General features: G+C 43.9%; 1 protein-coding gene across 2 annotated transcripts in view; it reads left to right on the top strand.

The window, feature by feature from the left end:
- The window catches only part of CUEDC1 (CUE domain containing 1), a 103,865-nt gene extending 76,305 nt beyond the window's left edge, over nucleotides 1-27,560 (top strand). The window contains exons 4-12 of one of the 2 annotated variants that reach the window (XM_034420728.3): nucleotides 5,129-5,256; nucleotides 6,081-6,207; nucleotides 6,360-6,543; nucleotides 9,657-9,740; nucleotides 17,788-17,877; nucleotides 20,785-20,878; nucleotides 22,299-22,357; nucleotides 24,171-24,236; nucleotides 26,320-27,560. In XM_034420728.3, coding sequence (XP_034276619.2) covers nucleotides 5,129-5,256; nucleotides 6,081-6,207; nucleotides 6,360-6,543; nucleotides 9,657-9,740; nucleotides 17,788-17,877; nucleotides 20,785-20,878; nucleotides 22,299-22,357; nucleotides 24,171-24,235 — 831 coding nt within the window. In that variant the 3' untranslated portion in view covers nucleotide 24,236; nucleotides 26,320-27,560. The remainder of the gene's footprint in view (nucleotides 1-5,128; nucleotides 5,257-6,080; nucleotides 6,208-6,359; nucleotides 6,544-9,656; nucleotides 9,741-17,787; nucleotides 17,878-20,784; nucleotides 20,879-22,298; nucleotides 22,358-24,170; nucleotides 24,237-26,319) is intronic. The other variant, XM_034420729.3, reaches the window with a different exon arrangement.
- The last annotated feature ends 259 nt before the right edge of the window (nucleotides 27,561-27,819 follow it).

The following is a 27,819-nucleotide window of genomic DNA, read 5'->3' as shown; positions in this document are numbered from 1 at the left end:
TCCCCCTCCCCCTTCACTTCCCTCTGCGAGATGGCAAAGACAAGCCAAAAAAAGAAAAGGCAGAGAAAAGGGGTGGATGGGTGGGACACAGAAGCAACTGTGGCAAGATGGAGGGCATTTGCACATGCAGCTTGGCATCACTCCTGGGTTGGCGCTGCCCTTATATTCTCACAGTACCATCTTCTTTGGACAGCTGAACCAAGTTACTTTTGGCTCACCAGCAAGCGCAAGAGGAAGAAAAAACCCACTGTGTTTTTTCCACTGGCAGGATTTCTTCCCTAATCCCACCACTTTGGCTGTCGTTCTTCCTTAATGAGACTAAGGCAGCCTGGAGCCGGGCGGGGAACAGAAAGATGGTGTGGCATGTCTTCCTTGGCAGCTGATGGTTTTATTTTAATCTGCCGCAAAACCCTTGCAACCCCAGTTGGAAACGATGACGTGAGACGTTCTGATCACTACTATAGTTCTACTAGGTTCGTGTCAGGAGCACCGAAGTGCTTCCAGGTTGAAAGGATTGAAAAGTGACATCATGGATGCCCAGGGGACATTCAGGTGGGGCTCCTTTTGTGTGCTTGTTAAGTTGCTCACCAAAGTGGTACCCATCTATCTACTCGCGGTCACCCACTTTCGAACTGTTGGTTCGGCAGGAGCTGGAGTGTGTGACGGGAGCTCACCCCATCCTGCGGCAGCAACCAGGTCTCAAATGCAAACCTGCTGAGAATGGGATAGGATAGGATAGGATAGGATAGGATAGGAATAGAACAGAACAGAACAGAACAGAACAGAACAGAACAGAACAGAACAGAATAGAAAATATGGAATAGAATTGGAATGGAATGGAACGGAACGGAACAGAATTTGAAGGGCCCTTGAAGGTCTTCTAGTCCTTTCCTTAGGCAGGAAACCCTACACCACTTCAGACAAATGGTTAGCCAACATCTTCTTAAAAACTTCCAGTGTTGGAGCATTCACTACTTCTGGAGGCAAGTTGTTCCACTGATTAATTGTTCTAACTGTCAGGAAATTTCTCCTTAGTTCTAAGTTGCTTCTCTCCTTGATTAGTTTCCACCCGTTGCTTCTTGTCCTGCCCTCAGGTGCTTTGGAGAATAGCTTGACTCCCTTTTCTTTGTGGCAGCCCCTGAGATATCGGAAGACTACTATCATGTCTCCCCTGATCTTTCTTTTCATTAAACTAGACATACCCAATCATCAGCCCCATGTCTTAACCACATGAGCCGCCATGCTCCATTCTGATCACTAATTACTGACTTTTGCATTGCTCAATGCTCCTGGACAACCAGACATAAGACACAACCAGATGAGCGAAATCTACTTTATTGCAAGAATACATGAACAGAATCATGAAAGTCTGATGATAATAACTTCCCGCTGCTGGTTTTATTGGTCTGATCAATTAAGGAAGGTCCTACTAAGTTTCTTTCTCGGACCGTTAAGCAACCGAGGGCTCCTCCTTCTCTTTTCTGATTGTCCCCCAAGGTTATCCGTACATTCTCCTACAGCAGTGATGGCTAACCTTCTCCGGACTGAGTGCCCAAAGCGCGTGTGTGAATGCGCGTGTGAATGTGTATGCCCAAACCCCCCAATGCAATGCGCATGTGGCCCTGCTCCTGTGCCCTGCCCCCCATGCATGCACCTGCTCCCCCGCGTATGTGTGCGGCCCCCTGCATGCACCCCACCCCTGCACATGCGCACACGCCCCCTGCACATGCATGCCCCCTGCGCATGTGCACAAGCCCCCTCCGCATGCCCCCTGCATGCATGTGCGGCCCCCACATGCACCCCCCCGCATGCACGCGCGGCAGAGACCTGAAGAGCAGCTGGCCGCCCGGAGGCATCCACATGCACAGCAGAGCTGAACTTGGGCAATGGCCCACGTGCCATGAGAGAGGGCGCTGCGTGTCACCTTTGGCACACATGCCATATAGTGGTGGGTTGCTCCCGGTTCAGTCCGGTTCTTGTGAACCGGTAGTAATGGCGGCGGGAGGCTCCACCCACTCACCCGGACGTCATCATGGACGATCTGCGTGTGCGCAGAAGCTTCTGCGCGCGCGTTCCCGTTGCAAACCGGTAGTAAAGGTAAGTGGAACCCACCCCTGGTGCCATAGGTTCGCCATCACGGTCCTACAGCATTCCCCCATTAGCCATCTGAAGGAAAGGAGATTAGGATGAGAATGGAAAGAGGGAGAGGTTACAGATAGCTTGGGAAGGTTTGTGTAGATCGAATGTTGGCTGTGTGGAAGTGCAATCAGCTATTAGCTTCTCCAATGCAATATTTCTCAGCCTTGGCAACTTTAAGATGTGTGGACTACAACTCCCAGAATCCCCCAGCCATCTGGGAGTTGTAGTCCACACATCTTAAAGTTGCCAAGGCTGAGAAAACACTGCCCTAGTAAGAAAACAGCTCTGACTAAAGCAGACTGTGCCCAATACTTGGGAAAAGAGACAGCTGCAAGCAGATTTGGGGTTGTGGAGCACACTGTCAACTATTTACGGGTGTGAAAATCTCCCAGCAAGTTGATAGCAGATGTCCTGCCTGCCAAAACCCAGGCTGGGTCCCAGCATTCCCTAATAGCTCCTGGCTGTGGGGTGTGTGTGTGTGGGGAGGAGGGTGTGATTGGGAGCTAGCAGGGTAGCTTAAGGACAAAATGTTGGCCCTTTGCCTAAATTTCTCAGGCCTGTGTGTGTTGTGACCCTCGAGGTGAACAGGGCTTTCCTTGTCGAGCGTTTGGGGTTTCGTAATGTTGGCATTTTCAGTGCTGTAAAAGCAGGCATAGGAAGGAGATTTGAATATCTGTCAGACCGGGATACAGGTTGTCTTCGCTTTAGTGTTACTGTAATCTGTTTAGGTTTTGCGTTGCAAGAATTAAGTTCCTTTGTAGAAGAGATTCTTTGCAGGAAAAGTGAACAAATTGTTGGGTTTTTAAAATGGGATAGAAGCAGGCGTGGGCTTCAAAAATTTTAGCAAGGAGTTCTCTGCCTGGTTGCTGGATGGGTGTGGCCATGGTGGGCGCGGCCTAGTCAGCCTCCTCCACCATGGCTGGGTGTGGTGTCATTTTTGCCCTCCCCAGGCTCTGGAGGCTTTTTTCAAGCCTCCGGAAGGGCGAAAACAGCCTCCCCAGGCACCGGAGGCTCTTCCCAAACTTCTGGTAGGCCCGTTTTTCACCTTCCTCAAGCCTCCACGTGCATCCTGCACTTACCTGCATCCAAAACGGGCTGCGTGGAGACTCCTGGAAGGGGTGGGGCAGGCGGGGCAGGGCCAGCCAGGAATGGGATTTGGGGGTTCTCCCAACTGCACAGAATCCTAGCTAGAGGTTCTCCCAAACCCTTGCGAACCCCCAGCAGCCCACCCCTGGACAGAAGGAGAACAATTGTTTCATGTCTGCCTGAAGAATGATCCGACGAAAAATATTTATTTATTTATTTATTTATAATTATTTTATTTATTTATTTATTTATTGAATTTCTATACCGCCCTTCTCCCGAAGGACTCAGGGCGGTGAACAGATTAAGATTTCATACACAAATAATAAATTGAGTCAACTTGGTGTATCTGCTAAGACCTTATATATATAATATTAAATTAAATTTAATTATTTAAATATAAAATTAAATTTATATACCGCCCTACTGCTGAGGGATTAGTATACATTGCATTGAAATGTCAATGAAATCGTATCAAATTTAATTTAATTTGCTAGCTTGTTTTGGAAGGTGGCCCCAGCATTCCATAAGTCACAACCTACACACTGTTTTATTTATTTATTTATTTATTTATTTATTTATTTATTTATTTATTTATTTATTTATTTATTTATTTATTTATTTTATCAAACTTATATGTGTCGCCCTTCTCCCGTAGGACTCGGGGCAGTTCACAGAATAAAAACAGCATAACAATAAAACAGTGCTAAAACAAACCCATTTTAAATCCCCAGACAATTAAAACCTCGCACAGGCTTGCTAGCGTTAGTTAGAAGGAAGACCAGCATTCTGTCATGGAATTATGGATTACAAGGGCATAATTTGAGAGTTTATAACTCCAGTTTCTGTTTTCCAAAATCCCAGTCTCACTGGAATTTCTTAATCTTTCTCTGAACTGATACAGGAAGTCCTCGATTTACAGCTATTTCTTTAGTGACCGTTTGAAGTTACAACCGCACTGAAAAAAGGGACTCGTGACTGTTTTTCACACTTACGACCATTGCAACATCCCATAGTCACATGGTAAAAATTCAGGTGCTTGGCAATTGATTCATATTTATGACGGTTGAAGTGTCCTGGGGTCACGTGTCATCTTTTGTGACCTTCTGACAAGCCAAGTCAATTGGGAAGACAGATGCACTTAACAACCGTGATACTAACTTAAGAGCTGCAGTGATTCACTTAACAACTGTTGCAAGAAAGGATGTAAGATGAGATAAAACTCATTTAACAACTGTCTCACTTAATAACATAAATTTGGGGCTCAATTGTGGTCATAAATTGAGGACCAGCTGTAGTTCCTTTTTCCAACCCCCATCCTCCTCTAATTTAGTGTTTCTCAATCTTGGCAACATGAAGATATGTGAACTTTAATACCCAGAATTCTGCAGCCAGCCTTGCTCTTCAAGTTGCCATGGTTGAGAATCACTGCTCTAACTCTATGTCTTGCCATATACTTCTCCCTCTTTTTTTTTTTTAATTTAATTTATATGCCACCCTTCTCCAGAGACTCAGGGTGGCTTACAGTGCGTTAAGCAATAGCCTTCATACTTTTGTATATTTATACAAAGTCAGCTTATTGCCCCCACAATTGGGTCCTCATTTTACCTACCTTAGAAAGGATGGAAGGCTGAGTCAACCTTGAGCCTGGCGAGATTCGATCTTACTTTAATTGCAGACAGCTGGTGTTAAATTACAGTGCTTCTATCTGTTGAGCTATCCAGGCTCCTCTATGCTAATTGTCGCCAGTGGACATCCCAATCAGTTGCAGGTACAGGTACCATGTTTCCCTTTGCTTAATTTCTGTGGCTCAGTTTCTGGCATGCCGTGGCCACAGTGCCGGTCCAGGGACCCGGGGTTGGGTACCCCTCTAATAAATATGTACCTTTTTTCTTATTTGGTTTAGATTCTGGAACGGACTTTGGAACCAGACAGTTCAGATGAGGAGCCTCCTCCAGTGTATTCTCCTCCTTCCTACGATATGCATATATATGACCGAAAGTACATGGAGACTCCTCCAGTACCACCACCAAGGTATGTAGACATTAAGGTCCAGCTTCACAGAGCTGGTGGTCCAGCAACCTCAAGATAAGAAATCCGGTGGTAAAAACATTGCCAGCAGATGTTTTCCCAGCCTCTGTGGATAGGACTTTAGTGAGGGAGATATCCACAACTGCTTGAATCAGGAATGTGTGGTTCTCCAGATGTTGATGAACAACAGCTTCAGCCAGCATGGACGAAGCAGAGGAAAGCTGGGCATCGTAGTTCAGTTCCATCTGGGAGACCAGAAATTCTCTGTCTCAGTTTTTAATACAGTTGGAATTTGCAGATGTGGGTGGACTTCAGATCCCAGAATTCCATAGCCAACATAGCTTGCTTTCAGAAATTGTGGGTGCTCCATCACTGGAGGTTTTTAAGAAGAGACTAGACAGCCACTTATCTGAAATAGTAGAGGTGCTCCTGCTTGAGCAGAGGGCCGGACTGGAAGACCTCCAAAGTCTCTTCTCTTCTCTTCTCTTCTCTTCTCTTCTCTTCTCTTCTCTTCTCTTCTCTTCTCTTCTCTTCTCTTCTCTTCTCTTCTCTTCTCTTCTCTTCTCTTCTCTTCTCTTCCCTTCCCTTCCCTTCCCTTCCCTTCCCTTCCCTTCCCTTCCCTTCCCTTCTCCTCCTCTCCCCTCCCCTCCCCTTCCCTCCCCTCTCCCCTCCCCTCCCCTCCCCTCCCCTCCCCTCTCCTCTCCTCTCCTCTCTTCTCTTCTCTTCTCTTCTCATGAGAATTTTGGGAATTGAAGTCTACACAACTGGAAGTTGCCAAGGGAAGTGGAATTATATTATTGTAATTTGCTTTTTTCTCCCCCAAGCAGAACTGATATCCAAAATTCCAGCAGTTCACAAGCACAAAGACGATACAGGGACTGGAACCCACCATTATTAGGGAATCTTCCGGATGACTTTCTCCGCATCTTACCACAGCAAATGGATATGGTGCAGGTGGGAAGTAGAAAATTTCTGTATTTAGAGTGGGTAACATATTGCCGGTGGGTAATACATTGGACTGTAATATCCAATTGTAGTCTGCTACAGTTCTGCAGCAGGTGTGATCCTTTTCTTTCTTTTTTTTTTTACACACAATCTCTTTCTAGAGCACCCAAAACTGTCATCAAAGCACACAGAGTCCTGGGAACCAGGGGGCTCAGGGCTCATTGGATCAGGAAAAGAAATGGAAGCAGTATTTGGAAGACGAACGGATTGCCCTGTTCCTCCAGAATGAAGAATTTATGAAGGAGCTTCAGAGAAACAGAGATTTCCTCCTGGCCCTTGAAAGAGGTAAAAGGTTTTTCAGGAATCAACGTATTAAAAATAATTACCCTTTCCTCTCCAACCAGCATGTGACAGTCTTGATTTTGCCAATGTGACCCTGACAAAGATGTCAGGGCATGTTGACAGGCTGGCAGATTCCCAAAGATATTGTTTTCCCCCCACTGAGTTTTATGTACAGATAGGCAGTCCTTGAGTTACAACCGTAATGGAACCTGCTCAGTCTGCCTTTATGGTCATAAGCTGTGTGGGTTGGAAAGTGTCACACAACCGATTTTAGAAACTATTTTTGTGGTAGGCATTAAGTAAGCGCTGCAGTTGTTAAGGGAACCAATGGTTTGCCATTTTGCCAAATCCGAAAAGTAACTTTTCAACAAAACCGTCATAAAATGGTGTCACATGAACATGGGATGCTGCAAAGAGTTGTATATGTGGCCTGGTTACTGAGCCCCCAAAGCGCAGTCACACAATTGTGAGGAGAGAGCTGACCATTGGAACTTCAGATCTGGGTCATAAGAAGCCCTCAGGTGGGTCCCTTTGAATGATCAGTAAGTGATAAGTGATAAGTCAAGAAGTAACTGTGTTTTATGGATATTGTAGTTCTAGGGTTTTTCTACTGTGAAGGGTGGAGGTTCATCCTCCGAGCTTGTGGATTGGTTTCCAAAACATTTCATTACCAGGCTAAGTACCATAGCATCTTCAGAAGAGTTTAGGGCAGTGATGGCTAACCTTTTCGCCGTCGCGTGCCAAAAGCGGGAAGAATGTGGGGGATCATGGGTGTGTGTGCCCACATCCATAATTCAATGCGCCCCGCCCTCCCGCGCATGTGCACGTGACCCCCCCCACTTCTTCCTGCTTTTGGCACGCGATGGCCCGGTAGGCCCGGTAGGCCCGTTTTTCCCCCTCCCCAGGCTCCAGAGGCTTTCTAGGAACCTGGGGAGGGCAAAAACAGCCTTCCCCATCCCCCTGGAGGCATTCTGGAGGCCAGAAACAGCCAGTTTCCCGACTTCCGGTGGGACCGGAAGGCCTGAAAATCAGTTGGCCGGTGCACGCATGCGTGCTGGAGCTGTGCTAGGGCAACACTTACGTGCCCACCAATATGGCTCCGCATGCCACCTGTGGCACCCGTGCCATAGGTTTGCCATCATGGGTTTAGGGGATGTCTGCATTCTTCTGCTTATAAAGGCTTTGTGTGGTCAGTAGATCTTGTGATGGGTGTGTCAGTTGTGGGTGTGTCAACTGAGGGTCTTGTGATGGGTCAGGTGTGGCGGGGTGAAATGCTCCCGGTTCGGACCGGATTGCCCGATCCAGTAGCGATGGTGGCGGGTGGTTCAGAAAACCGGTAGCAAAAATCCCTGCCCCCCTCCCTCCATGCCCAACTGAGCAGCGCGATCATTAGAGGCGTTTTTTTTTACTTTTAAAAGCATTTTTTCTACAACCTCTTTGGCAGTGGTGGGTTTCAAATTTTTATACTACTGGTTCTGTGGGCGTGGCTTGGTGGGTGTGGCATGGCTTGGTGGGCGTGGCAGGGGAAAGATAATGTAAAATCTCCATTCCCACCCCACTCCAGGGGAAGGATTCTGTAAAATCTCCATTCCCTCCCCACTCCAGGGGAAGGTTACTTGGGAGGCAAGAGAATAGATGGGGGTGGGGCCAGTCAGACTTTTTACTACCAGTTCTCCGAACTACTCAAAATTTTTGCTACCGGTTCTCCAGAACTAGTCAAAACCTGCTGTAACCCACCTCTGCTCTTCGGCCAAAGAGGTTGTAGAAAAAATGCTTTTAAAAGCCTCTGACGATCCCAGCTGAGATGCCTGATCGTCAGAGGCTTTTAAAAGCATTTTTTTCTGCAAACTCTTCAGCTGAAGAGGTTGTAAAAAAAATGCTTTTAAAAGAAAAAAAAGCTTCTGATGATCAGGCAACTCAGCTGGGATCCTCAGAGCCTTTTAAAAGCATTTTTTTAATAACCTCTTCGGCCAAAGAGGTTGTAGAAAAAATGCTTTTAAAAGAAAAAAAAAGTTGGCCACGCCTACCCAATCACATTACACCCCCCCCACCAAGCCACCCCCACAGAACCGGTAGTAACAAATTTTACATTTCACCACTGAGGTGTGGGTGTGTCAACTGAGGGTCTTGTGATGGGTCAGGTGTGGGTGTGTCAAGTGAGGGCTTTGTGATGGGTCTTGTGATGGGTCAGATGTGAGTGTGTCAGATGAACATCTTACAATGGGTCGTGATGGGGAGGTCATGTCAGGTGAAGGTCACTGGTAGGTGAAGTACTGGTTGAGTGGGGTTGCGTGGGTTGGTTGCAGGTCGATGCCGTCGCTGGTTGGCTGTGTGGTTGATTTGACTTCTGAGGGATTCATAGGCTGTTGTTGTTCTGTCCCCGTCTCACACACGCACACAAACAGTCAGCCAGGGGTTAAATAAAACTTGCAGACAATAAATTCCTTCGATAACAGGATTGGCAGCAACCCAGTAGCTGCTTGCCAAGAACTTTACTCACAGAGGGAGGTGTTCCTCCTCCGTCAGATAAACCAAAACAAATACACAAAGTCAAAGAATTGTCAAGTCCAGTCCGTATTAAATCCAAGGCAGGCAGATAACGTAGTTTCAGAGATACAATGCGACTCGCTAGTTGTTTAGTTTTGTCCATCACAGAGCCTGAATGGCCACCACACCCCCTTTTATCCCCTGTGGGGTGTGGTCCAGTGACTCAGCTTAATCTCTGGCACGCCTCCTTTTCTGTTGTGTGCGCTTGTCTCTCCGACGCTGGCCTGGATCCGGCCAAGACTTATCTCCGTCACTGTCCGACTGCGACTGTTCGGAGATACCTGGCTGCTGGCCAATCTCTTCTCCTTCGGAAGACACCTGAGGCATTGCCAGAGAGAAGGGTCCTGGAGAGGGAGACCTGGCCAACTCCTCTCCTTCACTTTCGGAGCCTTCTCCCTCCGATAAGACGGGCTCGGGGGTCGGAGTCACAACAGTTGTGTTTTACTTTTTCTAAGAACAGTTGAATTCTTGATCACATTGCTTTACTGTCAACTGCACAGTGTCCTTTATCTGGAAAGTTAACTTGGCAATTTCCTTTCAAACGTTTGTTTTTCTGTGCTGTCCTCTAGATCGGTTAAAGTATGAATCAAAGAAATCCAGAATGAACAGTGCTGCCCTCAGTTCAGATCCCGCTTTGTCCTCAATATTATCAGGTAAGCTTGTGTTGTGACCGAGGCCCACGTAGTGATTACCAAACACAATTCACTGCTGAACAAACTTATTTTATTAAAACAGCTGAGAATTAATTCATTCTCAGCTTAGTCCAAAACAAATTCTTCACAACCAGTCCTATAGCCTTATCGCTGACCTTTGATGTCCTTGGCAAACTTTGTGGCAAAAACCCCACAAGGTTCAAGAGACGCTGACAAGAAGCACTGGAATCAACGTTGCTTTTCTACAAAGAACCCAATGGCTCGTTGCTGCTCTTTTAAGCTTTATGGGAGTGGCCAATCATCTTCTGGCCTTACTTCTGAGTTGTCCTTTTTGCTTCAGCTGCTCTTGCTTTCCGGCAGCTCTAAGCATGCATGCACTAGGAACAGGCTCCTCCTGTTCCTCTGCCTCTCTGCTGTCCGCCTCTGGAGGCTCCGGAGTCCGCACATCACTCCCAGATGGCCCTGGCCTCATCTCTGCCTCCGATGCAGAGCCCTCATCCGGGCCTTCCCCAGACTCCAGGACTGACCCATGGTCCTCCCCAGCCTCCTCACTGTCTGACTCTGTTGCTAGCTCCGCAGGCTGCTGGCTGACCACACCAGCATATTAGGCTGTATGCATCTCTGTTGCCAAGGGTACTATTAGTTTTGTGGCTGATGTTAGTCCATCATGTTCGAAGAGGACCTTGACATCTAACGGGTTGTGAGCTTCTCCACGGTGTGTCCGCAGGTGGCTGGTAAGGGCTATTCGGGCACAAAATTTTCTGCCACATGTCGGGCAGACGTGTGGGCACCATTGTTGCAGCATTTGCAGCTCTGGCTTTGCGGAGTGCTCGCTTCTCTTGTGCTGTGGTTGTTCTTCTCTCTTCAAATGCCTGGCAGCCTTGGTGGATCAACGTGCGCCATGTCGATCGATCTTGTGCCAGGGTTTCCCAGGAGGTGGTGTCGATATCCAGGAACTTGAATGAGGCTTTCAATGTGTCTTTGTATCGCTTCCTTTGTCCCCCGTGCGATCGCTTTCCTTGAGACAGTTCACCATAGAGGAGTTATTTAGGGATGCGGTGGCTTGGCATCCTTGCAACATGGCCTTCCCAGCACATCAGCAGGGTGTGAACTGATGGCAGGCCTGCTCTGGAGAGGACTTCTGTGTCTGGCACTTTGTCCTGCCACCAGATCCTCAGAAGTCTGTGGAGTTTTAGGGATTTTTTTTTATAGGGACGTGGTGGCTCAGTGGCTAAGATGCTGAGCTTGTTGATTGAAAGGTCGGCAGTTCGGCGGTTCGAATCCCTAGCGTCGCGGAACGGGGTGAGCTCCCGTGACTTGTCCCAGCTTCTGCCAACCTAGCAGTTTGAAAGCACGAAAAAAAGGCAAGTAGAAAAATAGGGACCACCTTTGGTGGGAAGGGAACAGCATTCCGTGCGCCTTTGGCGTTTAGTCATGGCGGCCACATGACCACGGAGGTGTCTTTGGACAGCGCTGGCTCTTTGCCTTTGAAACGGAGATAAGCACCGCCCCCTAGAGTTGGGAACGACTAGTACATATGTGCGAGGGGAATCTTTACCTTTACCTTTTTATTCTACTAAATCAGGGCTGTCAAACTCGAGGCCCGCGGGCCGGATGCGTCATGTGCTGGCCACGCCCAGTTTAGCGAAGGGGGAAAAAAAGTCACAATACATCATGTGACGCTGCCATGACAACGTGAGTTTGACACCCCTGTACTAAATTGCTTTGCAGGATGTTGGTTGGTTGGACTGTCCCTATGACATCAGGCCATGGGCGGGACTTCAATTGCAACAGTCTGCCATCTTGCAGATTTTGATATTGTCCCCTAGGAATGATCAGTCAGAATAGAGCTAGAAGGGATCTTGGAGGTCGTCTATCCAAACCCCTGCTCAAGCAGGAGACCCTACTACACCATTTTAGACAAGTGACTGTCCAGTCTCTTCTTAAAAACTTCCAGTGATGAAGCACCTACAACTTCTGGAGGCAAGCTGTTCAATTGGTTAATTGTTCTCACTGTTAGGAAGTTTCTCCTCAATTCCAGGTTGCTTCTCTCCTTGATTAGTTTCCATCCATTGTTCTTGTCCTTCCCTCAGGTGCTTTGAAAAATAAATTGACCCCCTCTTCTTTGTGGCAGTCTTTCAAATACTGGAAGACTGCTATCATGTCCCCACTAGTCCTTCTTTTCTCTAGAGCCTAGAAAGACTAACTGTCAACTTGCAAAGCTTTCAAGTTGCCATGAGCAGGAAGGAGGGAGAACTGATAGAGCTGATTGATTTCCCTAACTGAAGTGCATTCCATACATTCTTCCTGACCGCAATCAGAAGAAGGGTGTTGGATTTCACAGCCAGCCGAAGTGGTTAATTGGAGAATGTGATTTATGACATGGCCAGAGAGGAGGGGAGAGACAGGGTCATAGGGGAACGTAAATCTACGTGGGATTAGTTCTAACTGCATCCAAGTATTGCCGAAATGGTGCTCCTAATAAATGACTGTATTTCTTTTGAAGTTCGGCTCTGGCTCATGAATTAATTAGGGCATCTTTCGGAAACTTCACACCCAAATCCTGCAACTGTTCTTCATATATTTTAGTCTCCAGGCTTTTAATCATTTTAGTTCCTCTTCTTTGCACTTTTTCAACATTTTTTTTGTAATGTGGTGACCAAAATTGGATGCAGTATTCCAGGTGTGGCCTTACTAAGGCTTTATAAAGCTGCTGGCAGATGTTTGAACTATTCTTTTCCACTGCTGGAAAACCCAAAAGGGTACATTTGCATTTCACAGAAGTCACGTTATATCTAAAAATGGTTCCAGCATTAAGTCTGGCTTGGCCCTTTTAATGGTGGTCTTTTCTGGAAGTCACTCAAATCAATTGTACAGTATATAGATTAAAATCAAACTTTCAAAATTCTATTCAACTAATAAACTGAAGAACACTTGCATGCAGGTAATCTAATCTCAGAATTAATTATTTTGAATTATGATCATAACAAAAAAAAAGAAGAAGAAGCAACATAAGGAGGATAAAAAAAGGCCTGAAAGTTGTTCTAACTTGAAACAAGTTAGAACAACTTTCCAAGTTAACAGCTTTAAAATGGGGGAACTTCAACTCCCAGAATCCCCCATCTAGAATTATCCATCCAGAATTGTGGGAGTTGAAGTTCATGAGTCTTAAAGTTGCCAAGGATGAAAAACACTAAACAGAACAACTCCAATTTATTTATTTATTTATTAGTTCGATTTATATGCCGCCCTTTTCCAGAGACTCAAGGCGGCTTACAATGCATTAAGCAATAGCCTTCATACTTTTGTATATACCTGCTTAGTAGGGCTTTGCGCCCCCCCCCCCAAGTGGTGTTCTTTTTTATACAAAGTCATCTTATTGCCCCCACAATCCGGGTCCTTATTTTACCTACCTCGAAAGGATGGAAGGCTGAGTCAACCTTGAGCCTGGTGAGATTTGAATTTGCAGTAATTGCAGGCAGCTGGCAGCTAAGTACTACTTTAACAGCACTTAGTCCACTGTGCCACCAAGGCTCTTTTCATTGATATTGTACAAAAATCTCCTTCCTTGCCTGGAAACAAAAACCACAAGTTTATTTGGAGGTATATTTTCTGAACATTAAAGAAAATAACATAGGCAAGGAATATAATAGGCAAAGATGGATAAAAAGTAAAATTCAATGAATGAACAAGGGGTTCAGAAATTTCACGGAGAGTATAATTTTCTTGTTACAATATAGCTAGATGTAAATAAACAAGTTCAAATACTGGCAAATATACTTATCATTGCTGTAAATCAGATATAGATTTTTTCCTTCCAGTGCTGAATCAGAATGGGAGTAACTGCCAACAAATTCTGTAAAATAAATAAAACTTGGTTTTTAAAAGCCGCCTTTCTCAAAATTCAGTTGATCCTCAAAAATATTTTGAGAGGCCCAAGTTTACTGTAAACCAAAAAACTCTTTTGTCCTGCAATACAAATTTCTCATGAGTAATTCATCAAAATTATATTTATCACTCAATGGTTTCCATTGAAACCTTAAGATTGCAACAATTGCCAGAATTTCAGTGAGGCCAATAATTACTTGAAAAATTGAGCCCAAAAGGAATTGAATTCTGAAGTTTCTTATTCCAGACTGGAGTTTTTCAACCTTGGGGACTTTAAGATGGGTAGACTTAACATAGGTTAACAGAGTTGGAAGGGACCTTGTAGGTCATCTAGTCCAACCCCCCACCCAAGCAGGAGACTCTACACCATCCCTGACAAATGACAGTCCAATCTCCCCTTGAAAGCCTCCAGTGATGAAGCTCCCACAACTTCTGAAGGCAAGTTGTTCCTTCAACTCCCAGAATACCCCAGCCAGCTATTTGAGGACGATCTATACCAGGGGTGTCAAACTCGTGGCCCGCGGGCCAGATGTGTCATGTGCTGGCCACGCCCATGCCCGGTTTAGTGAAGGAGGAAAAAGTCGCGATACGTCACATGACGATGTCGTGACAATTTTGTACTAAATTTCTCTCTTTTTTTCCCCCAATATCATGGTGCAACACACTAAAAATTCTGTTTTGGAAGAGAACGTTTATTTAAAAAAATCCTACTTTGTAGGGAACAAATATTTGTGTTGACTAGTAATGAATGACCTGCATTAAGGTTAATGAGCCGATGTGGTGCAGTGATTAGAGTGCAGTACTGCAGGTACTTCAGTTGCAGTTCAACAGTTCAAATCTCACTGGCTCAAGGTTGACTCATCCTTCTGAGGTGGATAAAATGAGGACCCAGATTGTTGGGGGCCATCGGCTGACTCTGTAAACCACTTAGAGAGGGCTGTAAAAGCACTATAAAGCGGTATATAAGTGCTAGTGCTAGTGCTATTGCTATCCCTTAACATTTATCACTAAAAAATTATCTATAGCCAGTTGTCACTTCATCTCATAAGAAGTGTGATCAAGAAGTTGATCACAAGATAAATGCTTTGGTTGTTCTTGTATCAAGGCAACGATTTAACCAAGTCCCTGTTAATACAAAAATACCCTGTCATTTCCTTTTCCATCTGCTTCATAAAAAAAACCCTTTCTTTCAGCAAAGATTGTTTTTTCAAGGAGCCCTTCAAAATATATTTGATTTTTTACCTCCCCCAAATGGAAAATATTTCATAAGACCATCATCTGAAACCGTAATACGTTTTTACATCGTATTGGTTTTGATTTCAAATGTCAAGAATGAAATATCAGGAAATTACCTAACCAAAAGCAATTGCCATGTACAGATAAAAGGAAAATATTGCTATGTTAGAAGGGATTACTAACATACTCAAATATCCACTAAATTAAAATCATATTTGGAATTTTGCAAGGTATTGTAAATCATAAGGCTCTCCCACAGAATAGGCTTACGCTGTTCCATTCCAGTGCTTTAATCAAGTGGAAACGAAATCATCTTAATACATTTCTTTCTGGATTTCATCTACTTCTGTTTTGGCAGTCTGGTTGTCACTTCCTCTCACAAGAAGTGTTGTCACAATCCGATTTTCTGTTGCCAAACAAGTGGTTGTTAAGTGAGCTGTGCCCAATTTTCAACCTTTTTTGTCACAGTTGCTAAGTGAATCACTGCAGTTCTTAATGCGGTCATATGCGGTCTTTAAGCAAATCTGGCTTTCCCCATTGAGTTTGCCTGACTTGGGATGCTGCGACTTCAGATAGTCCTCGACTTACAACAGTTCGCTTAGTGACTGTTTGAAGTTACAGTGGCACTGGGAGAAGTGACTTATGACATTTTTTCACACTTACGACCACAATTGAGCCCAAAATTTATGTTGTTTAGTGAGACATTTGTTAAGGGAGTTTTGCTCTATTTTACAACCTTTCTTGCCATAGTTGTTAAGTGAATCACTGCGGTTGATAAGTTAGTAACGAGGTTGTTAAGTGAATCTGGCTTCCCCATTGATTGTGCTTGTCAAAAGGTCGCAAAAAGGTGATTGCACGATCTTGAGACACAGCAACACAGTAAGTATGAACCAGCTGGCATGCATCTGGGGATGCTGAAAAGGTTGTAAGTGTGAAAAATGTTCATAAATCACTTTTTTTAGTGCGGTGGTAATTTTGAATGGGTAATGCCTCCTACTAAGGCAGCATTTAACATCCAGCTGCCTGCAATTACTGCGAGTTCAATTCTCACCAGGCTCAAGGTCGACTCAGCCTTCCATCCTTTCTAAGGTGGGTAAAATGAGGACCCGGTTTGTGGGGGCAATAAGCTGACTTTGTATAAAATATACAAAAGAATGAAGGCTATTGCTTAACGCATTGTAAGCCGCCCTGAGTCTCCGGAGAAGGGCAGCTTATAAAAATAAATTTAAAAAAAAATTGTTAAGTTAATCATTGCTGAAAGGTTAGTAACCCACTTGTTAAGTTAGTAACCTGGTTAAGTGAATCTGGTTTCCCCATTAATGTTGCTTGTCAGAAAGTCACAAAAGGTGATAATGTGACTCTGGGACACTGCAACCGTCATAAATATGAGTCAGTTGCCAAGGGTCTGAATTCTGATCATGTGACCATGAAGATGCTGAAATAGTCATACGTGTGAAAAACAATCATAAGCAAGGGTGGGCTTCAAAAATTTTAGCAAGGGGTTCTCTGCCCGGTTGCTGGGTGGGTGTGGCCATAGTGGGCATGGCATAGTCGGCCTCCTGCACCATGGGAGAGGGGCATTTTTGCCCTCCCTGGGCTTCGAAGGCTTTCCTCAAGCCTCCGGAGGGGTGAAAACGACCTCCCCAGGCTCCGGAGGCTCTCTAGAGGCCGGAAACGTTTCCGGCCTTCCTGAACTTCCAGTAGGCCCATTTTTTGCCCTCCCTGAGCCTCCACGCATGCACTTACCTGCATCCAAAACGGGCCGCATGGGGATTCCTGGGAGTGGTGGGGCAGGGTACGTAGGGCCGGCCACGAGTGGGATTTGGGGGTTCTCCAAACTGCACAGAATTTTAGCTAGAGGTTCTCCCAAACCCTGCGAACCCCCAGCAGCCCATCCCTGGTCGTAAGTTACATTTTCCAGTGTCGTCATAACACTGAACAGTCACTAAATCAACTGTTGTAAGTAAAGGGCTACCTGTAAGTGTAATAATAATAATAATATGTAAGGAACCCCCCTCCTCCCAATCCTCTTCTTTCAACAGGAGCTTAAATAGGTAAGACATTTTAGCTCCCACCAGACAGAAAATAATTTTTGAGTGTTATAAAAATTTCAAAACCTGATAAAATATTGAAGGGTCCCCTCAAGGAATATCTTTTACAGGGTTGAATATCTCTCTAAGCTGCTGAAGTACCTTAATGCCATCTGGGAAGGGTTATCAGTATTTTTTAATTTTCACATTCAGTTATTCCGACTGATTACGAGTTTCTGAAAAATTTTTATTCCTCGTGGCACATTTCAAGGAAGTTCAAGTCTGAGGCTTTCTGAAAGAACAATTTTATTTCTTTTGCACCCAACAGAAGGTAAAGGTAACAAGATGAGGATGCAGGCAATAAATTAACGGCCTTAATGGAACTGCCCCATCTGCAGTTTAGCCTTTGCACTGGGACCTCAGGAAGTTGTTTGCTTAGGTAATAGTTCTCTGTTGAACAAAGAGAAATAAAAATATGAAAGCTCATTTTGTTTATTAATCGCATGGCAGAAATTGAAATAGAAGAGGTCAAAGAGTAAAAATGTCCTTTTTTTCCAGGAACTGCTTCAAAATTCATTAAATTACATAAATAAACAAATAAATTCATCTGAACCATAAATATGCAAATAGCAGGCTTTCCTGGGGAATTCTGGGAGTTGAACTTCACACATCTTAAAGTTGCTGAAGTTTAGAGACACTGTTTTATAACAGTGTTCATAGAAGGCTAGGAATCTGGAAGGCAATCGTGCCTTCTTGGTTCCTAGCCAGAATAGCCAAGGGTTGGGAAGGATGAAATCCAAGTTGTCCAGTGGGATAGAAAGAGTGCTCAAAATCTTTCTCTTGGCTTCGGCTGCTTCCTATTGATCCTAAATATGCTTTGTCTTGCCTTGCAGATGAGGTCACTCGCTCCTTAACCGGTGTGCCCAGCGGGGCTATCTCCGACGATGCCTTATTCAGGGACAAGTTAAAACACATGGGAAAATGTGAGTTATATTATGGCACGTTGCTGGGCAGAAGCCAACACCGTGATGCATATTTCCTGCCATTGTCTCTCTATAAGCAGGGGACTCCAAACTTGGCAATCTTAAGGTCTGTGTCCCAAAGGTGCTTTTAAAAAAGGCAACTGGACTTCCTTGTTTGTTTGTTTGTTTTTTGTCCCTTGAAAACGTTTCGTTTCTCATTCAAGACGTTTTTTCAGTTCTCATCTTTCTTGGATGAGAAGCAAAATGTTTTCAAGGATAAAAAACGAAGGAAGTCCAGTTGCCTTTTGAAAGAGCATCTCTGGGACAGCCATGACCTGGATGATTGAGAATCTGCATAAAGGCCCCACTTGGAATACGGCATCCAATTTTGGTTGCCACGATGTAAAAAAGATGTTGAGACTCTAGAAAGAGTGCAGAGAAGAGCAACGAAGATAATGAGAGTGTCAAGTTTCGAGGTCGTCTCAAATAAATTGCATTTCAAACAAAGTCTTTGAAGAAAAACTCCTATTTATTAAGCATGACATTCTGGACCCGACTCCATCGAAGCCAACACTGACTTCCAGCCCCCAAACCCTCCCTTTCCATTCCCCACTCCCCTGCACTCATTGGCCATCTTCCAAGTCATTCTACCCCTAATCTACTCTAGCTCAAAGGAATTTGCCCCCTCCCATCCCGTCTCCTAGGGGATATTATCTCCAGGGAAAATAAGTAGGTGAAAAGTCAAACGTCCCTTTCCAGACGCCTTCGCTTCTCCTTCTTATGTCAGCACTACAGTAAATGCAGTTTGAAATGCTGACATTGGGGACTGGAGGCTAAAATATATGAAGAACGGTTGCAGGAACTGGATATGTCTAGTTTAATGAAAAGAAGGACTAGTGAAGCATTAATATATGTTCCATCCTTAAATTGTTACACTCCTTAATATGTAATGTAAATATGTAAATATATAGATTATAGATAAATATGGGAAAAATAGTCTATCGATGTGACAACTTTAAGAGCAAGTCGTAAGACTTGATTGATGTTCGTTTGTTTTGTATGTTGTATCATCGTATTTATGTTTGTTTGTACTTTTTAACTCATAAAATTTAAAAGAAAAGAAAAGAAAAGAAGGACTAGAGGTGACCTTATAGCAATCTTCCAATGTCTTGGGGCTGCCACAAAGAAGACGGAATCAAGCTATTCTTCAAAGCACCTGAGGGTAGGAGAGGAAGCAATGGATGGAAACTAATCAAGGAGAGAAGCAACTTAGAACTAAGGAGAAATTTCCTGACAGTTAGAACAATTAATCAGTGAAACAACTTGCCTCCAGAAGTTGTGAATGCTCCAACACTGGAAGTTTTTCAAAAGAGATTGGATAAACATTTGTCTGAAGTGGTGTAGCAGTGGTGAGTTGCCCCTGGTTTGGACCGGTTCACAAGAACCGGTAGTAAAACTGGCGGGAAGCCCCGCCCACCACCCCAGATGTCGTCATTGGCTGCAAGCGCGAGGGTGCGATCCCGTTGTGAACTGGTAGTAAAGGTAAGTAGAACCCACCCCTGTGGTGTAGGGTATCCTGCCTGAGCAGGGGGTTGGACTAGAAGACCTCCAAGGTCCCTTCGAACTCTGTTATTCTATTCTAAGTCATAGTAGACAAGATGCCCATAGACATGCTGGCTTGGGAATTCTGGGAGTTGAAGTCCACAAATCTTAAAGTTGCCAAGTTTGGAGACCCCTCTCTATAGGATTGGATGCCAGCTTTCTTGCAACCCCCAACATGGCATCAAACCAGCTGGAATTCCAAAGAAATTAAGTCCCAACAGACAGGGTAGCATGGTAGTGAAGGTGTAGGATTTGGAGAAAAGGAAAACTTTAATTTCTCTCCTGCTCCTACCCCACACAGTGAAAGCTCTCAGTACGGAGGGTGGGCTTTGGGCTGGCTGTTTCTCTCAGCCCAAGAGACTATGATGTGGGGAGGATTTTGGACCAGGAATGGGAGAGTTTCTAAACCTCTTTCAATCATTTGCAACTAGTCTCAGGGATCAGTTGCGCCAAAGCAGGGAGCAGCAATAAGACATTAGAAGATACAACAATCTTCTGTGCATTCCCCAAATACCTTGTTATCATCAGTTCAGGGCATCCGTGGGTAGGTTTTTGTGCACAAGTGTCAAAATTGGGAAGATGATGGATGGAATGTCACACACTCATTCAAAAGGGGCAAGGTTTGCCTTACATCTGCTGCCTCCCTGATTTTGACACACAGGTGGATGTAGCTGCATCAGACTTTTCCCAAGTAAATTCTGGAGTAAGAATTAACTGCCAGTCCCTTGTCCTTTAGGAAAAGAGGACGCCATGTTGTCATTTAATCTGGTCCTATGGGTAGGGTGGCCTCTGCCTTTTTCAGAGACTCCCTCTATTTTTTCTTCAGTTAAGACTAAATGTACTACAGCTGTAAACTTCGGGATCTTGAAGGAACTATAATTTTTATAGAATATAGAATAACAGAATTGGAAGGGACCTTGGAGGTCTTCTAGTCCAACCCCCTGCTTAGGCAGGAAACTCTACACCACTTCAGACAAATGGTTATCCAACATCTTCTTAAAAACTTCCATTGTTGGAGCATTCACAACTTCTGGAGGCAAGATGTTCCACTGGTTAATTGTTCTGTCAGGAAATTTCTGCTTAGTTCTAAGTTGCTTCTCTCCTTGATCAGTTTCCACCCATTGCTTCTTGTCCTGCCTTCAGGTGCTTTGGAGAATAGCTTGGCTCCCTCTTCTTTGTGGCAACCCCTGAGATATTGGAAGACTGTATCATGCTTTAGTCTGCTGCACCACCAGGCTCTGGCACTATGAAGCCCATACCTGAGTATAAGAATGCTTGGAGATAACTGCTTTTTTTCCTCCCGCTAAACACTGTTTTTCTTTTTAGCTACACGCAAGAAGTTGTTTGAACTTGCCAGAGCTTTCTCAGAAAAGACCAAAATGAGGAAGTCAAAAAGAAAACAGCTTTTGAAGCACCAAGTGTATCCTTTCCTGGTTGTATGAAGTGATCTCCTGTTGGTCTCCCAACCTGGTGATCTTGAGGCTCCTCCCTGCTGTTCTTTCTTCATGAATGAGAACATCACTCCAGGCCTTGGTGGCGTGTAAAGAGACTTTAATTCAAGTGTAAAGAGAGGTTTATTCTAGCGTGGATTTCCTCATGTTTTCCCTTGTCCTCCTGGCCATTGCTGAGAATTCTGGGAAACAAAGTCCACAAATGATGAACAGGAATTTGAATGCAAGATTCTTGGCCTTTCCCCATCAGCTGGCTACCTGTTGTGTTCTGGGGGCATTCAGCAGTTTGGTTGATTTTCTTGGCTCACCTCCTGCTCCAAATGGGACCAGGAATTAAAAATAGTAACCACAGAAGCAGAACAACCATATTAGCTTTGTTCCATATAGCAGGAGTCTCCAACCTTGGCAACTTTACGACTTGTGGACTTCAACTCCCAGAATTCCTCAGCCAACGCGTGCGCTGGCTGAGGAATTCTGGGAGTTGAAGTCCACAAGTCGTAAAGTTGCCAAGGTTGGAGATCCCTGCCATATAGCATCAACCTTGTTAACTCTCAAGACTCTTTTTTCCCCCCGCTGTGTATTCAAAATGGACTGTGATTAATATAGGTTTTTAGTGTCATTTTTTGTATAACTTGGTATTTTGAGGGTTGCTGCTGTTATTATATTATTATTGTTCTTGTTGGGATGGTGACATGGTTCAGAGGGGTGGGCATTCCTTCTTTCAAGAGCCGGATATGGAAATTTCATTTTAATGAGCATTGTTGTGCATGACAATAAAGATCATCTTATCTTGTTATCTTATCACCCAATGTCAGCGTTCCAAGTAACACCCTCCCAACGAAAGAAGACTCCGAGGCTTGAAGTTCCTCAAAGTTCCATTTTGTTAGAGATATCATATTGGCACATCTGGGAAAACCCGAATCTGAAAGCTTCCAGGTTTTCCCCACCCAAAGGAAAGTCCAAGCCCCTTCCCCTGCATCCACATGCCCATCACATGGTCCAATCAATGCACCGTCCCAAACTGGAGATGCCTCCCAGCCGCACCCCTCCAGGTGCAGGGCAAGATGTCCTTGACTCTCTGAGAAAGGAATGTTATTATGACTACATATCACCCTTGCTCCATACAGTCTCCCCTCCCAGTTTCCCACAGCAGTAAATGTGGCAGGCCTGCAGATCCAATGCAAAAGATGGCTTCCAGGCCTGACACTCACTTTTGAGTGTGGACCTCCAGGAAGTGGTGTGGAGGCCAGTCTCAAACCTCAGACAGGTTCAGATGATCTTCTTCCAAACTAGGACTGTTTTTAAGCAGCGTTGCTCTCATTGGTTGGGATTTTTAAGATTTCCATTCGATGTGTGGTTTGGATTATGTTCTCCTTAACGCCAATCCAGGATGGGGACTGCAGCCTCAACAGCAAACCTTCTTGATGACGTTGAAGGACATTCATGTGGTAAGAATTAGGGACGTCAATTGGCCCAGCTCCTTAAATGCACCTTGAGTTTTGGGACCCTGAAATTATACCATTCATTTTGCTGTGGGCCTACAAAATATAAATTCCTGCTCCAGGAGGAATGTGTATGTAAGGTAGACTTCAATTTACAACCACAATTGAGCCCAGAATTTATGTTGCTAAGTGAAGGATTTGTTAAGTGAGTTTAGCCTCATTTTATGGCTTTTCTTGCAACATTTGTTAAGTGAATCACTCCAGTTGTTAAATTAGTAACACGGTTGTTAAGTGAATCTGGCTTCCCCATTGACTTTGCTTGTCAGAAAGTCACAACAGGTGATCACATAACCCCGGGACACTGTGACCGTCATAAATATGAGCCAGTTGCTAAATGCCTGAATTTTGATCAAGGGACCATTTGGATGCTGCAACAGTCTTTTAAGTGTGAAAAATAGTCATAAGTCACTTTATTCAGTGCTGTTGTAACTTCGAACGGTCACTAAACAAATGGTTGTAAGTCGAGGACTACCTGTATTGTAGAAAGGGAGACAACTAGGGTGATTGTCTATGGGGATTCTCAGTCATCCAATAGGTTATGGTTGTCGCAAAGGTGCTTTTTTAAAGAGGCAACTGGACTTTCTGGGGTTTTTTTTTTCCAGATTGTTCCATTTCTCATCCAAGAATCTTCTTCAGCTCTGACTGGAATCCTTCCATTCCCCACCATCCAGTCAGAACTGAAGAAGCTTCTTGGATGAGAGGCAAAATGTCTTCAAAGAAAAACCAGAAAGTCCAGTTGCCTCTTGAAAAAAAGCACCTTTGGGGACATTTATTTATTTATTTATTTTATTCAATTTGTATACCGCCCTTCTCCTAATGGACTCAGGGCGGTGAACAGCCAGAACTAAAACACATACCAATACAAAATTTAAAATTATTAAAAGAATTACATAACTTTGGCCCAAATTTAAAACAATTCGAATTAAAACCCATTGACAGATTAAAAGCTAAAAAGCTAAAAAGCTAAAAAACTAAAAACCCTACATCTAGGGTGATGTAAGGCTGCCAGCTGTAATCAAGGGCATTGGTGTTGGGAGCTAATAATTTTATTGGAGGAGGGTGAGAATCCTTGATGTGGAGTCTGGGGTGGATAAGAGATTGCTAGAAATAGCAATACGGTAGCACTTACTTATCTATTGCTACACAGTGCTTTACAGCACTCTAAGCTGTTTGCAGAGTCAGCATATTATCCCCCCCCCCGCTCCCCCAACAATCTGGATCCTTAGTTTACCAATCTCGGAAAGAATCAACCTTGAGTCTCTCAGGATTAAACTCCTAACTGTGGGCAGTGCACGCCTGCAATATTGCATTCTAGCCACTGCACCACCACCACAGCTCTTCAATCATCTTTATAGTTGGCCACAAGGACAGCCTCTCTCCGACGCTGCCTTTTCCTGCCTTTGAATCAGGGGTGAAATCCAGCAGGTTCTTACAGGTTCTGTAGAACTGGTAGCGGAAATTTTGAGTAGTTCAGAGAACCGGCCAATACCATCTCTGGCTGACCCCAGAGTGGGGTTGGAATGGAGATTTTGCAGTATCCTTCCCCTGGAATGGGGTGGGAATAGAGATTTTGCAGTATTCTTCCCTTGCCACACCCACCAAGCCACACCACGCCCACCAAGCCACACCCACAGAACCGGTAGTAAAAAAAAATGGATTTCACCACTGCTTTGAATTGAAACCAACTCTAGTCTAGTTGCAAAGTTGGGCCATTGCAGATCTGCCGGCTTCATCCATCTCCTATATCTTGGTGTTTCAGATGAGGACTGCCAAATAAGAAGAAAATTACCTGCAGCAGAAGAACCATCAAAAGAAGTACAATAAGGTATGCTGATTTTTGTTCCAACAATCATCAATTCATTTGCTAGGTACTCTGAACAGAAATATTCAAGGTTATTGCTGTTTACAAAGACCAAACAGCATTCAAAAATGTCCTTATCGTTAATAATATATTCTTTTAATTTAAAATTAAAACAGGACAGCTATAATGAATAGAAATAGGTGGGGTTGCTAGCTAGTTAGTGGGAATGGAGAAGACTTTAAAAAACGACATTCTTAAGCAAGCTTTTACCTGAATTTATATTTATACAATCCTTGGTTGAATAAACAGAGGCTAGAATCAAAATCACATGACGTATTAGTACTGCTTTATAAATCTTTAGTAAGGCTACACCTGGAATACTACATACAGTTTCGGTCACCATATTACAAAAAAGATGTTGAGACTTTGGAAAAAGTGCAAACAAGAGCAACTAAGATAATTAAAGGCCTGGAGACTAAAACGTATGAAGAACGGATTGCAGGATTTGGGTTTGGCTAGTCTAGAGAAAAGAAGGACTGGGGGGACATGATAACAGTTTCCCAGTGTTTGAAGGGCTGCCACAACTTAATTGCCAAAGCACCAGAAGGCAAGACAAGAAACAATGGATGGAAACTAATCAAAGAGAGAAGCAACCTGGAATTAAGGAGAAACCTCCTAACAGTGAGGACAATTAACCAGTGGAACAGCTTGCCACCAGAAGTTGTGGGTGCTCCATTACTGAAAGTTTTTAAGAAGAGACTGAACAGTCACTTCTCTGAAATGGTGTAGTAGGGTCTCCTGCTTGAGCAGGCGGTTGGATAGAAGATCCCTTCCTGCTCTATTCTGATTAATTGGCCTCTAGATTTTCTGGTCTTACACTACCTGTCTAGATCCAGTCCATGTTGATGCTGCTCGGTGTGAAGATATGTGGAATTGTGCTGCTTTTTTAAAATGTAGTTATGCCCATGTTGGAAGAGGCAAGATCAAAAAGCAGTGATGATAACAACAAGAGGAAGTGGAACCTCTAAGTTCCAACTACTAGGTGATAGCAACTCCCTGGTCTGGACTGATCTTCAAAAGATATGCAGAGGTGTAACTGGCTAATAGAGGGACGCGGTGGCTCAGTGGCTAAGACGCTGAGCTTGTCGATCGAAAGGTGGCAGTTCAGCGGTTTGAATCCTTAGTGTCGCGTAACGGGGTGAGCTCCCATTACGTGTCCCAGCTTCTGCCAACCTAGCAGTTCGAAAGCATGTAAAAAATGCAAAGTAGAAAAATAGGGATCACCTTTGGTGGGAAGGTAACAGCGTTCCGTGCGCCTTTGGCGTTGAGTCATGCCGGCCACATGACCACAGAGATGCCTTCAGACAGCGCTGGCTCTTCGGCTTTGAAACGGAGATGAACACTGCCTCCTAGAGTCAGGAACGACTAGCACATATGTGCGAGGGGAACCTTTACCTTTACCTTTAACTAGATAATCCTTGAATAGGAGAACATGAGGAAATCCAAGAATGGACTTTTTAAAAAAGCAGCTAAATAAGAACCAGTTTCAAACCGTGTTGTATTGTTACCAAGAAAGCAGCTTGGAGATACTCGAAGGAGATTTTATCTTCCTCCAGTTCTTCTTTGCACAGAGTTAAGGATACCCTTCTCTAAATTCTGGTAGTCCTCAACTTACAACAGTTCGTTTAGTGACTGTTTGAAGCTACTAAAAAAAGTGACCTATGTCTGTTTTTCACAATTGCAATCGTTGCAGCATCCCTGCAGTCATGAGATCAGAATTCAGAAGCTTGGCAACTGACTCATATTTACGACGGTTACAGTGTCTGGGGATCATGTGATTTCCTTTTGCCATCTTCTGACAAGCCAAGTCAATGGAGAAGCCAGATTCACTTAACAACCATGTTTCTAGCTTAACAACTGCAAGTGATTCACTTAACAGTTGTGGCAAAAATGGTCGTAAAATGTGGGGGGGGAACTCACTTAACAACTGTCTCGCTTAGCAACTGAAATTCTGGGCTCAATTGTCATCGTAAGTTGAGAACTACCTGTATTATAAGCATTCAAGCTTTTATTAATATTCCCATATTTCTCTCTTTTTCTTTTCTAGATCCAGAATTGGCAGTGGGAGGGAGGGGGGAAGCCAAATAAGACGAGAAACCATGATGATTAAAAGGGAAGATAGTTTTTATGCTGGTGACTCTAATCTGGAACGATCCGAGGCTTCTCCAAGTTCAACCGTTCGGGAACATGAAGGCACGTTTTGATTTTTTTATCCTGTGACTAAGAATTTGGGTCTTACTCTTCCATCTTTTTTCAACTCTGAGGAATCCAGCTCCCCCAACCACCAAAAAAGGGGGGAGAGAGAAAACTGACAACTGACCTAATCTTTTATACGCCAATCTTTGAAGCTGATAATCTGTCATCAAATGTGGTTCAGATGTATGAAAGGAAAGCCATACCATTGTTCCAAAGTGGTTTCTGGCTAAAACACCTTTGAACCTTGACTTTTGAACGAACGGATACTTGTGTCCTTTACATCCGGGTAGAGGATGGCCCTCCAGATTTTGCTGTATTGTGGATGATGATTTTTACTATAATTATATAATGATTGCTGCTAATAGAAAAGAAACCTGAATCATGCTATTTGAGTGTGATAATCAGAATAATATAATTTCCCCCCCCTCCACGAAAAAGTGTTCCTGCAGATCCCTTCCACAATCAGAAGCCGTTCATGATAGATATTTCTCCTTTTTCAGGGGTCAAAAAAGTCAAGACAGCACCTTCAAACGAGTTAAAAATTCAAACTTTTTCAAAATATTTTCTTTAATCAAGTTTGAACAAAACATAGTCAATCCAACACAAACTAATAAAGAGCAGAAGAGAAAGAAAGAAAGAGAGAGAGAGAGAGGAAGGAAGGAAGGAAGGAAGGAAGGAAGGAAGGAAGGAAGGAAGGAAGGAAAGAAAGAAAGAGTTGATTTCTTTGTATTCCTTTGCAGCAAATATAAATACAGTATATATAAAATACAGTAATATAAAATTACTCCATGATTTTAAAAAAAAACCTCTCACTTTTTATTATTCATTTCCCCCTCCTAATCATCATTACCACAAATCATAAGTGCATTTTTTTCCTGTTTTATGCAAAAAAGTCGATAAGGTTTTCCAGTTGATCATAAATGTCGATATTGGTTTTTCTCTAATCAAAGAGGTTAATTTAACCATCTCCGCAAGTTCTATCATCTTCACCAATCGTTCCTCTGTTGTAGGTACCATAGTGCTGAGCCTTTCCAGTTTTCTGCATAGAATAATCTTGCTACAGTTGTCATAAATAAAACGAAAGTTCTGGGACTTTTTTTTTCTAGTTGTTTGTCCATTAGCCCAAAAGAAAATCATCTGGGTTCAGCTATACTTCAAGATCTTCTGAATTAATGCATATATTTGTATCCAGTATGTTTTGGCTTTTTTTACAGGTCCATCAAACATGATAAAAAGTCCCTTCATGCCGTTCACGTTTCCAGTAAAGATTCAAAGTACCTTTTATACATTCTAGACCCGTGATGGCGCACCTATGGCATGCGTGCCACAGGTGGCACATGGAGCCATATCT

This window comes from Pantherophis guttatus, chromosome 1, assembly GCF_059756535.1.
Source record: "Pantherophis guttatus breed Tessera chromosome 1, ASM5975653v1, whole genome shotgun sequence".
In the NCBI taxonomy this organism is placed as follows: domain Eukaryota; kingdom Metazoa; phylum Chordata; class Lepidosauria; order Squamata; family Colubridae; genus Pantherophis; species Pantherophis guttatus.
This window is presented reverse-complemented; position numbering and strand designations above follow the sequence as displayed.